General features: G+C 43.1%; 1 protein-coding gene across 13 annotated transcripts in view; it reads left to right on the top strand.

Annotated features, from left to right (window-relative positions):
- Window positions 1–13,396, top strand: part of LOC134212298 (anoctamin-8) — a 134,820-nt gene that overhangs the window by 51,355 nt on the left and 70,069 nt on the right. For all 13 annotated transcript variants that reach the window (XM_062690019.1, XM_062690027.1, XM_062690018.1 and 10 more), the window contains one exon: window positions 1,277–1,448. In XM_062690019.1, the coding sequence (XP_062546003.1) occupies window positions 1,277–1,448 (172 nt within the window). The remainder of the gene's footprint in view (window positions 1–1,276; window positions 1,449–13,396) is intronic.

Genomic DNA, 13,396 nt, shown 5'->3' with positions numbered 1-13,396 from the left:
AGCCCTTGTGCAATTCTGAGCTGAATCAAGCAATCAGAACCAATTTCCAGACCGAATGAGTGTCGGAGGTGTTTTTTCCTATACATTTTGACTGAAATCCCCATACAAACTTCAAATCAAATGCGTCAGCTTATGCAATAAGCGATTGAGCTGAAATTTTGAGAGACTGATTTTCTCACCTTAAGACACAATCCAGTCCCGTGGAATTCGACAACATTTTTTTCTCCCCATACTAAGCTGGGCCAGTCTAATACCCTTTTATATGAAGGGATTCAGGGGCCCTTAGGGGTCCTTAGCCGTGCGGTAAGACGCGCGGATACAAAGCAAGACCATGCTGAGGGTGGCTGGGCAATTTCATTGGTTACTTTTCGGAGAATTCTTTGTAATGTTCTCGGAAAGTTCTTCGAAATCACATTCAGGATTTCTTTGGCAATTTTTCTGTATTAGTTTCATCATCTTGAACCTCAAACACAGAAACACGAGCAGATCATCCTCCCCGTAGTTCAAAACAAGCTCCTGGGGATGATCCTATGATGATATTTTTGAAGCCGTGACTGCAAAATATTCCACCTAGTGTTGGTGGTGCCTTTCTCGAGCATTATAAAAATAAGAAAAACTCATTAGAGGGGTCGAAATAGCTTTCTATCAATTTATATCTGTTTGTGGTCATTGAAGTAATTTTTGAAAAAAAGTTTTTTTGTGTTTTGTTTTTTTTGGCAAACAAAAATGTTTTGCTAATAGCTTTGGAACGCAATGGCCGATCTGGCCAATTTTCAATAGAAAACAACTAGACCGCAATCTGCGTCTATTGCAATTGCTATCAAAAGTTACGGTTTTGTAGTGATCCTATAGCCTTTACGTATACTAATACACAAAAGAAAGACAAAACCGAATAATTTAAAAGGTTTGCGTAAATTTACATTCGAAGCATTAACTCACTTGAGAAACATCTGCGTCTGAATGATCGTCTGAACAATATCTTTGATTTTACAGGATTATGGACTGGAAATGTTGTTGCTTCTTGAGTTTATTTTACAACCATAAACTATTTCGCATATACACTCTATGGTAATACATAACGGTGTATATGGGAGGTTGTGAAGCAATGTTTATCGTAGTTAGTAGTCTGTGTACTCAGTCGATGTGGGTTGTTGATTGTAAGCTTGTTTACGAGCATGATACAAGTTTGTTCTGAGGTTCAGATGATTACGGACACCTGCAGCGATGACGATGGTAGCACCCAGCTTTTATTACTTTTTTTTCTTCATCCAATCAGGTTGTTCAAAGCAGCAGAGGAAGCACGTCTACCGAAAAGACTGCGAACGGACCTCGGTGGGGCGCTGAAGGAGTTTACAAAACGGGAAAGTCACTGTTTCGCCCAAACGAAGGATAATGATGGCGCAAACACATTGTTTACGTCTCAAGAGCGACAATGGCTTGTGCTGCAGGTAAGAAGTTGGTACGGTAATATAACATAGAATATTGCTGGCATTATGCAATAGGTACTATCTTATTATAAATGTTCAATCATTATGTTTTTTTTGCAGTTCTGGTGAACTAAATAATTGGCTTTTTATTGGAGTAAAATATGATACCAACATCCGAAAAATAGTTTATAATATAAACTTTACATTACAGATATGTTCCGATTTGATCGCGTTCAGATTTTGTCACGCTCCGATTTCGTCAACAAAATTATTCCGTTTTTATCAACAAGAAAATTCAATATATTTTTTCAGAGATTTTGCTATTTTAATAAAATAACTTAGGTTAGTTTTGACCAAATGTTGTCTTTATAATATTCCAAGCACTGGCGGTAATAACGCCGTAACTAACAAGAGAGGATTCTCTTCATCGACTTCCCCTCATCGAAATAAAACTGACAAGATGCAGGTTTGTTTGCACTTTATTACTTCAGGACGAAAGATTACACTGTTATCTGGCGTTCTGATATAACTGAAAAATCGTTGAAATAGTTTTTCGGATGTTCTAGGCCTTCCAAACTGTTCTGGAGTATATATCCTCGAATGTACCAGGAAATATTTATTTATTTATTTGTCCACCGTCTTCAACATATAATTGTTGCACAAACTGTAACTTTTTTTAAACGTAGTCTTTAATATTAAAATCAAAACAGTCGCTCACGTCATTAAAATGTCTACAGCAACTAAGCAGTGGATTATGATGGTCATATAATGTGCGACGTGAGGGGATATAGAGCAGTGCGCGGCGTCGTAGAGAACGGTGTGGAGCGTAAAGATTTACTTGTCTCAATAAGTTTTCGCAGTCAATCACATTCCACACCAGGTCAAAACAGATAACCCTCTGTAGAAATACACGCCTCGATTTCAGGGTACTGAGTCTTATCAACTTGCACCGGTTCTCATATGGAGGCAGTCTAACCTGATCATTCCACGGCAGGTTTCTTTAAGCATACCGGACGAAGGATCGTTGTACTCGCTCGATGCGGTCCTCCTCCAGACTTGCACCGCGCATTCTAGCACGCTTCGGACTATGGCGCAATATACCGACTTGAGAGCGTGAATGTCGGTAAACGATTTAGCAATCCTCTTTGCCAACCCGAGTAACGCAAAATATGTCTACAAACTAAATGTCCTAAGCCGAGATACATGTCCAAAAATATCTCTGTGATCATAAGACATAAATTGATCGTGTTTTGAATAAAGGTAAACTATTTTAAGGTCTTCAAAACGCCTTGGAGTTCAGAACATGTAATATATCCGATCAACCAAGCCCTGAACGACGTATTCGTGCATCGTTGAACATCTTAGCAGGTACATTGAGCCGATAGGATTTCACTCATTACTTTTACACGCAACTATAGGCCTTTTAGTTTCTCCAAAACGTCCTTGAGTTCAAAACAGTTCAGAACATGTGATCTACCCGATCAACCAAGTCCTGAACGATGTATCCGTGCATCGTTGAACATCCCAGCAGGTCTATTGAGCCGATAGTATTTCACTCATTATTCTTACAAGCTACTACAGGCCTTTTCGGTTCTTCAAAACATCCTGGAGTTCAGAACATGTGATCTAGTTGATCAACCAAGTCCTGAATGATGTACCTGTGTATCGCTTAAAATCCTAAATCAACACGATAATGTTTTGGAGTACAACCTTAAACATTTCTAATTTAATAAAATTGCATGGTACGCTCATGCTTTTTGAACCAGGTTGAGTACATATCGATATTGAAGACATTACAAAAAGCCATGGTTGTCCGGTAGATACTTTGGGTTGAACTTAGAAACGTTTTGAAGTACCTTGAACATCTCGTGTTTGAGAAAATTGGGTTTTCATGATGCGCATGTGCCTATTTTACTGGATTGAGTGTTCAGATTTATTAAACAATGTGGTTAAACAATATTTCAGATTCATTTGCATACTGCACTGTTTTTTACTGTTTTTATTATAATCATACAATTTTACACATCGGTGCAAAGCGAATATTTTATGCTTGTTTTAGTTCATTATGTTTACTGCCGTCATACGCATAGTTGTCCCATGTTTGCTGGGATTTCCTATGTACATGGGACAATTATGCGTAGAATGGCAGTTTACATGTGACACTTTTCTTACAATACCTATTATCCAATAAAATTCGATGAATTTATCGCGATAATGCAATAGTGAAATAGCATTTGCACACACCTTTTATTAGGATATCCTTTCCAAACACAGAACGCAAACTAAGTTGCGGCGCTTTTCGTGATCGATCTTCATGACTATTGGGAACATATCAGGTATCAGGTATCAGAACGTCGGCTCAGGAGGCACCTTCACTGGCCTTTCTCATCATTTACCTGACGGAAAAGGAAGTGAAAAAGGGGAAAGGAAGAGGAAGTGAAGTTGGAAAAGAGAATGGAACCATTTATAAGAAAGCCAATCACACGCATTCAGCTAGGGACTAAAGAGAGGTGTCACAACAGAGGACGTCAACAGACAACAGACGAAACACAGAGTGCACTGTGAAAAACGCATAATGCGAATCCATATAGGTGACAATCACAAAGTACATTGTAAAAATCGCATAATGCGAATCCATATAGGTGACAATTTGTTGAAAACTAAGTAAAACACATATTCATAACCCCACTCTTATTTAACCTCACGTTGAGATTGAACAAGAGTAACCGAAGCCGAACGTCAAGGACGAGACACAGAGTACACTGTGAAAAACGCATAATGCGAATCCATATAGGTAACATACACAAAGTACATTGTGAAAAACGCATAATGCGAATCCATATAGGTGACAATTTGTTGAAAAACTAAGTAAAAAAACATTTTCATAACCCCACCCTTATTCAACCTCAAGTTGAGATTAAACAAGAGTAGCTGAAGCCAAACATCAAAGACGAAACACAGATTACACTTTGAAAAACGCATAATACGAATCCATATAGGTGACAAACACAAAGTACATTGTAAAAAAACGCATAATGCGAATCCATATAGGTGAAAATTTGTTGAAAAACTAAGTAAAATCATATTCATAATCCCACCCTCATTCAACCTCAAGTTGAGATTAAACAAGAGTAGCTGAAGCCGAACGTCAAAGACGAAACACAGAGTACACTGTGAAAAGCGCATAATGCGAATCCATATAGGTGACAAACACAAAGTACATTGTAAAAAAAATGCAAAATGCGAATCTATATAGGTAGAAGTTTGTTGAAAAACTAAGTAAAACACATATTCATAAGCCCACACTCACGTTGAGATTGAACAAGAGTAGCCAAAGCCGTACGTCAAAGACGAGACACAGAGTACACTGTGAAAAACGCATAATGCGAATCCATATAGGTGACAATTTGTTGAAAACTAAGTAAAACACATATTCATAACCCCACTCTTATTTAACCTCACGTTGAGATTGAACAAGAGTAGCCGAAGCCAAACGTCAAGGACGAGACACAGAGTACACTGTGAAAAAACGCATAATGCGAATCCATATGGGTAACATACACGAAGCACATTGTAAAAAATGCATAATGCGAATCCATATAGGTGACAATTTGTTGAAAACTGATTAAAACACATATTCATAACCCTACTCTTATTTAACCTCACGATGAGGTTGAATAAGAGTAGCCGATTATTTCGGAGAAGTAAAAAGTCAACTACGCCATAGCTCCGGTTAGCGCAGCGAGGGCTAAAATACTGTGAAGGGGGCCCTGGTGCTAACATGTATGTATATGGGAAAAATCGTGCAATTTTATAATAGGGCGTATTCAAAATTTCACCGATGAAAGATTTTAAAACACCCCGTATCCTTCTCCTGGTGCTCTTTTCGTGAGAAAACCACGGAGGTTCATGAAAGTGCGATAATATTCGCGTCTGGGGGCACCGTGTACTGTCAGAAGCAAAAGCTTCCCAAGGTTTTGGATATCTAGGTCTTCAGCGTATAGTCAAACTTGATACTCCTTACTTGCCAGGAACCTCAACCAGTCACCATTGATATACATTTCCTATGTCTTTTCACTAACCCTTGCCACCCACTAGCATGTTCACGTGGTTTATGGACAGTCCCTTAGCATTTAAAAATGTTAGAACCTGAAAATCTTACATTTTCCCAGCAATATATAATTTTTACTAAAATTTTAGTTAAAAAAAATCGTCAAAGAAAATTATTCCGATTTTACCACTGTTCCGATTTCATCAACTGTAACAATATAGCTAGCTGCTGCCATATTGAAATCAGAAAAAAATCTCATATTGATAAAATTCACATTTTAAAAAAGTGGTGATATTTCGTTGCCGGAACACTCATGAAGCAAAACGCCTTTAAGTCGACAACTCTTAGGAAACAACGCACCATGCGTCGGCGAATCAGCTTTCTGGTATGGACAGTGCGTGGAGACGCGTAGTATATTGTAGGTTAGTTCCACTAGGGCCGTGGTGCTCAGCACTTTGGGCGTTTTTCCTTAATTTGCTTCTTACACAATAAAATTGGGCTTTGAACATACAAATTAGCACTTGGTCGAAAGCTTTTAAATATACAGGGTGTTTGTTTCCTGAGTGTGCATATTTTGGGGGCAGCTTGGGGACCCCAAAACATGAAAAAGTGCCCATGGAACATAGGGTCGGAAATCACTGCTAAGTGAGTTATTCAAAATTCTATGTTTTAATTTTTGGTCAACTTTACCAACCTCTATCTCATTAACCAATGATCGTATAATCTCAGTCAGCACACAGAACGAAAGCTTAAAGTCTAAGCTTTCTGAGCTTCGTTGACCTTATGTTGATAAAAGTGGTGTTAAGTACAGTAATTATGCAAACTTTCGAAAAGTGTCAAAATAACGTGCTTTTTTCTTATAATTTAGTGATTTTTCATCAATACATTCGATATTTGAAAACATTTCTTCTACAAAACATTCTTATGCTTCTTTGCTTCCAAAATGTCCTTTGGTGGAACATTGTATGATTTGTAGTTCACCCGTAATTTTCAATTTAAAATAATTAAGAAAAATCATCGAACAGCAATTTTCATCGCGATGTTTGCTTCAAAATGTTGGTTGGCAACCCTACATGTTCGGGCCGTTCGTTGCCTGCACGTGGTGCGATCGTTTGTAAACACCATGCATGCCACTAATGCCGTGCAGAAGTGAGGTTCAAAAAACAATGGATCAGCTGACAGAAAAATTGGTTATTTTTTAACCAGGGCGTACATTGTTTAAAAAAAATCGCACGTTTGTGTAATTAACTTTGAAGAGCGTAAGTGTTAAATTTGCAAACTATCCACGCTGTCTGATGTAAGGCTTATCTGTTAGAAGCGGCCATAATTTATTTACAGATAATGCTTTTTCATCAGTAATTAACTATCATTTTTATTTTGTTTTCGCCCAAATCGGATAATACCCTGATAATAAAATCCGATGCATGTAGGCAAACGATTGACGAATGACTTCGTATTTGACTTGGTTGCTTCTGGTAGGGTGGAAAATTTTCATTCAGTTGTAGTCGTCCTGCGGTGACGATATGGCACGATTTGTTTATGCAGGTGCTTTACTTTTTTGGACTTATTTTAATTTCAGTGATTCCGGGCCAGGGACATTTTGGTGTATTCTTAAATTAAACAAAATGGTATTTATGGGAATCCGATCAAGAGTCGTCCGTGGGTACTTTCGGGAGGAGTGATGCATGAGAATTCGACTAATCAATTTATTTTTAAAATTTCTATGAATTTGTGGGATTTTTTGGGCTCTGGTAAATTTCTGTGAATTCGGTTGTTTTAATGAAAATAAAATCCACTTTTTAGAAATACGATTGAATCTTGAAAAATACGATTAATACGATTGAATGAGAGTCTTTGTGGGTTTTGGGAATCCGGGTGCATGTGGATAGATTTATAAGACTCTGGATGGATTCTTGAGAAACATGCGTGGATTCGTGAAAATCCGGAAACAATGAGTTTTTGGTGAAATTTTCATTTTCAAATTTCCGCGTTCAAAAATCATGGGACCGAGGAGATTCTTTGTAAATCCCGGAGGATGTTTGAATCCCGGAGGATTCTTAGGAATCCCGGAGGATTCTTAGGAATCCCGGAGGATTCTAAGGAATCCCGGAGGATTCTTAGGAATCCCGGAGGATTCTTAGGAATCCTGGAGGATTCTTAGGAATCCCGGAGGATTCTTAGGAATCCCGGAGGATTCTTAGGAATCCCGGAGGATTCTTAGGAATCCCGGAGGATTCTTAGGAACCTGGAGGATTCTTAGGAACCTGGAGGATTCTTAGGAATCCCGGAGGATTCTTAGGAATCCTGGAGGATTCTTAGAATCCCGGAGGATTCTTAGGAATCCCGGAGGATTCTTAGGAATCCGGAGGATTCTTAGGAATCCCGGAGGATTCTTAGGAATCCCGGAGGATTCTTAGAATCCCGGAGGATTCTTAGGAATCCCGGAGGATTCTTAGGAATCCGGAGGATTCTTAGGAATCCCGGAGGATTCTTAAGGAATCCCGGGGGATTATTAGGAGTCCCGGGGGATTCTTAGGGATCCCGGCGGATTCTTAGGAATCCCGGAGGATTCTTAGGAATCCCGGAGGATTCTTAGGAATCCCGGAGGATTCTTAGGAATCCCGGAGGATTCTTTAGGAATCCCGGAGGATTCTTAGGAATCCCGGAGGATTCTTAGGAACCGGAGGATTCTTAGGAATCCCGGAGGATTCTTAGGAATCCCGGAGGATTCTTAGGAATCCCGGAGGATTCTTAGGAATCCCGGAGGATTCTTAGGAATCCCGGAGGATTCTTAGGAATCCCGGAGGATTCTTAGGAATCCCGGAGGATTCTTAGGAATCCCGGAAGATTCTGAGGACCCCCGGAGGATTCTTAGGTACCCTGGAGGATTCTTAGGAATCCCGGAGGATTCTTAGGAATCCCGGAGGATTCTTAGGAATCCCGGAGGATTCTTAGGAATCCCGGAGGATTCTTAGGAATCCCGGAGGATTCTTAGGAATCCCGGAGGATTCTTAGGAATCCCGGAGGATTCCTAGGAATCCCGGAGGATTCTAAGGAATCCCGGAGGATTCTAAGGAATCCCGGAGGATTCTTAGGAATTCCGGAGGATTCTTAGGAATCCCGGAGGATTCTTAGGAATCCCGGAGGATTCTAAGGATTCGCGGAGGATTCTAAGGATGCCCGGAGGATCCTTAGGAAGCCCGGAGGATTCTTAGGAATCCCGGAGGATTCTTAGGAATCCCGGAGGATTCTTAGGAATCCCGGAGGATTCTTAGGAATCCCGGAGGATTCTTAGGAATCCTGGAGGATTCTTAGAATCCTGGAGGATTCTTAGGAACCCGGAGGATTCTTAGGAATCCCGGAGGATTCTTAGGAATCCCGGAGGATTCTTCGGAATCCCGGAGGATTCTTCGGAATCCCGGAGGATTCTTAGGAATCCCGGAGGCTGCTTAGGAATCCCGGGGGATTCTTAGGAATCCCGGGGGATTCTTAGGAATCCCGGAGGATTCTTAGGAATCCCGGAGGATTCTTAGGAATCCCGGATGATTCGTAGGAATCCCGGGGGATTCTTAGGAATCCCGGAGGGTTCTTAGGAACCCGGAGGATTCTTAGGAACCCGGAGGATTCTTAGGAATCCCCGGGGATTCCTAAGAATCCCGGATGATTCCTGAGAATCCCTGATGATTCCTAGAATCCCGGATGATTCCTAGAATCCCGGATGATTCCTAGGAATCCCGGATGATTCCTAGGAATCCCGGATGATTCCTAGGAATCCCGGATGATTCCTAGGAATCCCGGATGATTCCTAGGAACCCGGATGATTCCTAAGAATCCCGGATGATTCCTGAGAATCCCTGATGATTCCTAGGAATCCCGGATGATTCCTAGAACCGGATGATTCCTAGAATCCCGGATGATTCTAAGGAATCCCGGAGGATTCCTAGGAACCCGGAGGATTCTAAGGAATCCCGGAGGATTCTAAGGAATCCCGGAGGATTCTAAGGAATCCCGGAGGATTCTAAGGAATCCCGGAGGATTCTAAGGAATCCCGGAGGATTCTAAGGAATCCCGGAGGATTCTAAGGAATCCCGGAGGATTCTAAGGAATCCCGGAGGATTCTAAGGAATCCCGGAGGATTCTAAGGAATCCCGGAGGATTCTAAGGAATCCCGGAGGATTCTAAGGAATCCCGGAGGATTCTAAGGAATCCCGGAGGATTCTAAGGAATCCCGGAGGATTCTAAGGAATCCCGGAGGATTCTAAGGAATCCCGGATGATTCTAAGGAATCCCGGATGATTCTAAGGAATCCCGGATGATTCCTAGGAATCCCGGATGATTCCTAGGAATCCCGGATGATTCCTAGGAATCCCGGAGGATTCTAAGGAATCCCGGAGGATTCTAAGGAATCCCGGATGATTCCTAGGAATCCCGGATGATTCCTAGGAATCCCGGATGATTCCTAGGAATCCCGGATGATTCCTAGGAATCCCGGATGATTCCTAGGAATCCCGGATGATTCCTAGGAATCCCGGATGATTCCTAGAACCCGGATGATTCCTAGGAATCCCGGATGATTCCTAGGAATCCCGGATGATTCCTAGAATCCCGGATGATTCCTAGGAATCCCGGATGATTCCTAGGAATCCCGGATGATTCCTAGGAATCCCGGATGATTCCTAGGAATCCCGGATGATTCCTAGGAATCCCGGATGATTCCTAGGAATCCCGGATGATTCCTAGGAATCCCGGATGATTCCTAGGAATCCCGGATGATTCCTAGGAATCCCGGATGATTCCTAGAATCCCGGATGATTCCTAGGAACCCGGATGATTCCTAGGAATCCCGGATGATTCCTAGGAATCCCGGATGATTCCTAGGAATCCCGGATGATTCCTAGAATCCCGGATGATTCCTAGGAATCCCGGATGATTCCTAGGAATCCCGGATGATTCCTAGGAATCCCGGATGATTCCTAGGAATCCCGGATGATTCCTAGGAATCCCGGATGATTCCTAGGAATCCCGGATGATTCCTAGGAATCCCGGATGATTCCTAGGAATCCCGGATGATTCCTAGGAATCCCGGATGATTCCTAGGAATCCCGGATGATTCCTAGGACTCCCGGATGATTCCTAGGAATCCCGGATGATTCCTAGGAATCCCGGATGATTCCTAGAACCCGGATGATTCCTAGGAATCCCGGATGATTCCTAGGAATCCCGGATGATTCCTAGAATCCCGGATGGTTCCTAGGAATCCCGGATGATTCCTAGGAATCCTTGATGATTCCTAGGAATCCCGGATTATTCCTAGGAATCCCGGATGATTCCTAGGAATCCCGGATGATTCCTAGGAATCCCGGATGATTCCTAGGAATCCCGGATGATTCCTAGGAATCCGGATGATTCCTAGGAATCCCGGATGATTCCTAGAATCCCGGATGATTCCTAGGAATCCCGGATGATTCCTAGGAATCCCGGATGATTCCTAGAACCCGGATGATTCCTAGAATCCCGGATGATTCCTAGGAATCCCGGATGATTCCTAGGAATCCCGGATGATTCCTAGAATCCCGGATGATTCCTAGGAATCCCGGATGATTCCTAGGAATCCCGGATGATTCCTAGGAATCCCGGATGATTCCTAGGAATCCCGGATGATTCCTAGGAATCCCGGATGATTCCTAGGAATCCCGGATGATTCTAGGAATCCCGGATGATTCCTAGGAATCCCGGATGATTCCTAGGAATCCGGATGATTCCTAGAATCCCGGATGATTCCTAGGAACCTGATCCCGGATGATTCTAAGGAATCCCGGAGGATTCTAGGAATCGGAGGATTCTAAGGAATCTGGAGAGTTCTCCGGAGGATTCTAAGGAATCCCGGAGGATTCTAAGGAATCCCGGAGGATTCTAAGGAATCCCGGAGGATTCTAAGGAATCCTGGAGGATTCTAAGGAATCCCGGAGGATTCTAAGGAATCCCGGAGGATTCTAAGGAATCCCGGAGGATTCTAAGGAACCCGGAGGATTCTAAGGAATCCCGGAGGATTCTAAGGAATCCCGGAGGATTCTAAGGAATCCCGGAGGATTCTAAGGAATCCCGGAGGATTCTAAGGAACCCGGAGGATTCTAAGGAATCCCGGAGGATTCTAAGGAATCCCGGAGGATTCTAAGGAATCCCGGAGGATTCTAAGGAACCCGGAGGATTCTAAGGAACCCGGAGGATTCTAAGGAATCCCGGAGGATTCTAAGGAATCCCGGAGGATTCTAAGGAATCCCGGAGGATTCTAGGAATCCCGGAGGATTCTAGGAATCCCGGAGGATTCTAAGGAATCCCGGAGGATTCTAAGGAATCCCGGAGGATTCTAAGGAATCCCGGAGGATTCTAAGGAACCGGAGGATTCTAAGGAATCCCGGAGGATTCTAAGGAATCCCGGAGGATTCTAAAGGAATCCCGGAGGATTCTAAGGAATCCCGGAGGATTCTAAGGAACCCGGAGGATTCTAAGGAACCCGGATGATTCCTAGGAATCCCGGATGATTCCTAGGAACCCGGATGATTCCTAGGAACCGGATGATTCCTGAGAATCCCAGAGGATTCCTAAGAATCCCGGATGATTCCTGAGAATCCCTGATGATTCCTAGAACCCGGATGATTCCTAGGAATCCCGGATGATTCCTAGGAATCCCGGATGATTCCTAGGAATCCCGGATGATTCCTAGGAATCCCGGATGATTCCTAGGAATCCCGGATGATTCCCAGGAATCCCGGATGATTCCTGAGAATCCCAGAGGATTCCTAAGAATCCCGGATGATTCCTGAGAATCCCTGATGATTCCTAGGAATCCGGATGATTCCTAGGAATCCCGGATGATTCCAGGAATCCCGGATGATTCCTAGAATCCCGGATGATTCCTAGGAATCCCGGATGATTCCTAGAATCCCGGATGATTCCTAGGAATCCCGGATGATTCCTAGGAATCCCGGATGATTCCTAGGAATCCCGGATGATTCCTAGGAATCCGGATGATTCCTAGAATCCCGGATGATTCCTAGGAATCCCGGATGATTCCTAGGAATCCCGGATGATTCCTAGGAATCCCGGATGATTCCTAGGAATCCCGGATGATTCCTAGGAATCCCGGATGATTCCTAGGAATCCCGGATGATTCCTAGGAATCCCGGATGATTCCTAGGAATCCCGGAGGATTCTAAGGAATCCCGGAGGATTCTAAGGAATCCCGGAGGATTCTAAGGAATCCCGGAGGATTCTAAGGAATCCCGGAGGATTCTAAGGAACCCGGAGGATTCTAAGGAATCCCGGAGGATCTCTGGAACCCGGAGGATTCTAAGGAATCCCGGAGGATTCTAAGGAATCCCGGAGGATTCCTAGGAACCGGATGATTCCTAGGAATCCCGGATGATTCCTAGGAACTCGGATGATTCTAGGAATCCCGGATGATTCCTAGGAATCCCGGATGATTCCTAGAATCCCGGATGATTCCTAGGAACCCGGATGATTCCTAGGAATCCCGGATGATTCCTAGGAATCCCGGATGATTCCTAGGAATCCCGGATGATTCCTAGGAATCCCGGATGATTCTAGGAACCCGGATGATTCCTAGGAATCCCGGATGATTCCTAGGAATCCCGGATGATTCCTAGGAATCCCGGATGATTCCTAGAATCCGGATGATTCCTAGGAATCCCGGATGATTCCTAGGAATCCCGGATGATTCCTAGGAATCCCGGATGATTAATAGGAATCGGGTATTATGCCTAGGAATCCCGGATGACTCGTAGGAATCCCGGATGATTCCAGAACCTGATGATTCCTAGAATCCCGGATGATTCCTAGGAACCCGGATGATTCCTAAGGAACCGGATGATTCCTAGGAATCCCGGATGATTCCTAG

This window comes from Armigeres subalbatus, chromosome 2, assembly GCF_024139115.2.
Source record: "Armigeres subalbatus isolate Guangzhou_Male chromosome 2, GZ_Asu_2, whole genome shotgun sequence".
In the NCBI taxonomy this organism is placed as follows: Eukaryota; Metazoa; Arthropoda; class Insecta; order Diptera; family Culicidae; genus Armigeres; species Armigeres subalbatus.
The sequence above is the reverse complement of the archived record's forward strand: the minus strand, read 5'-3'. Positions and strand labels throughout refer to the sequence as shown.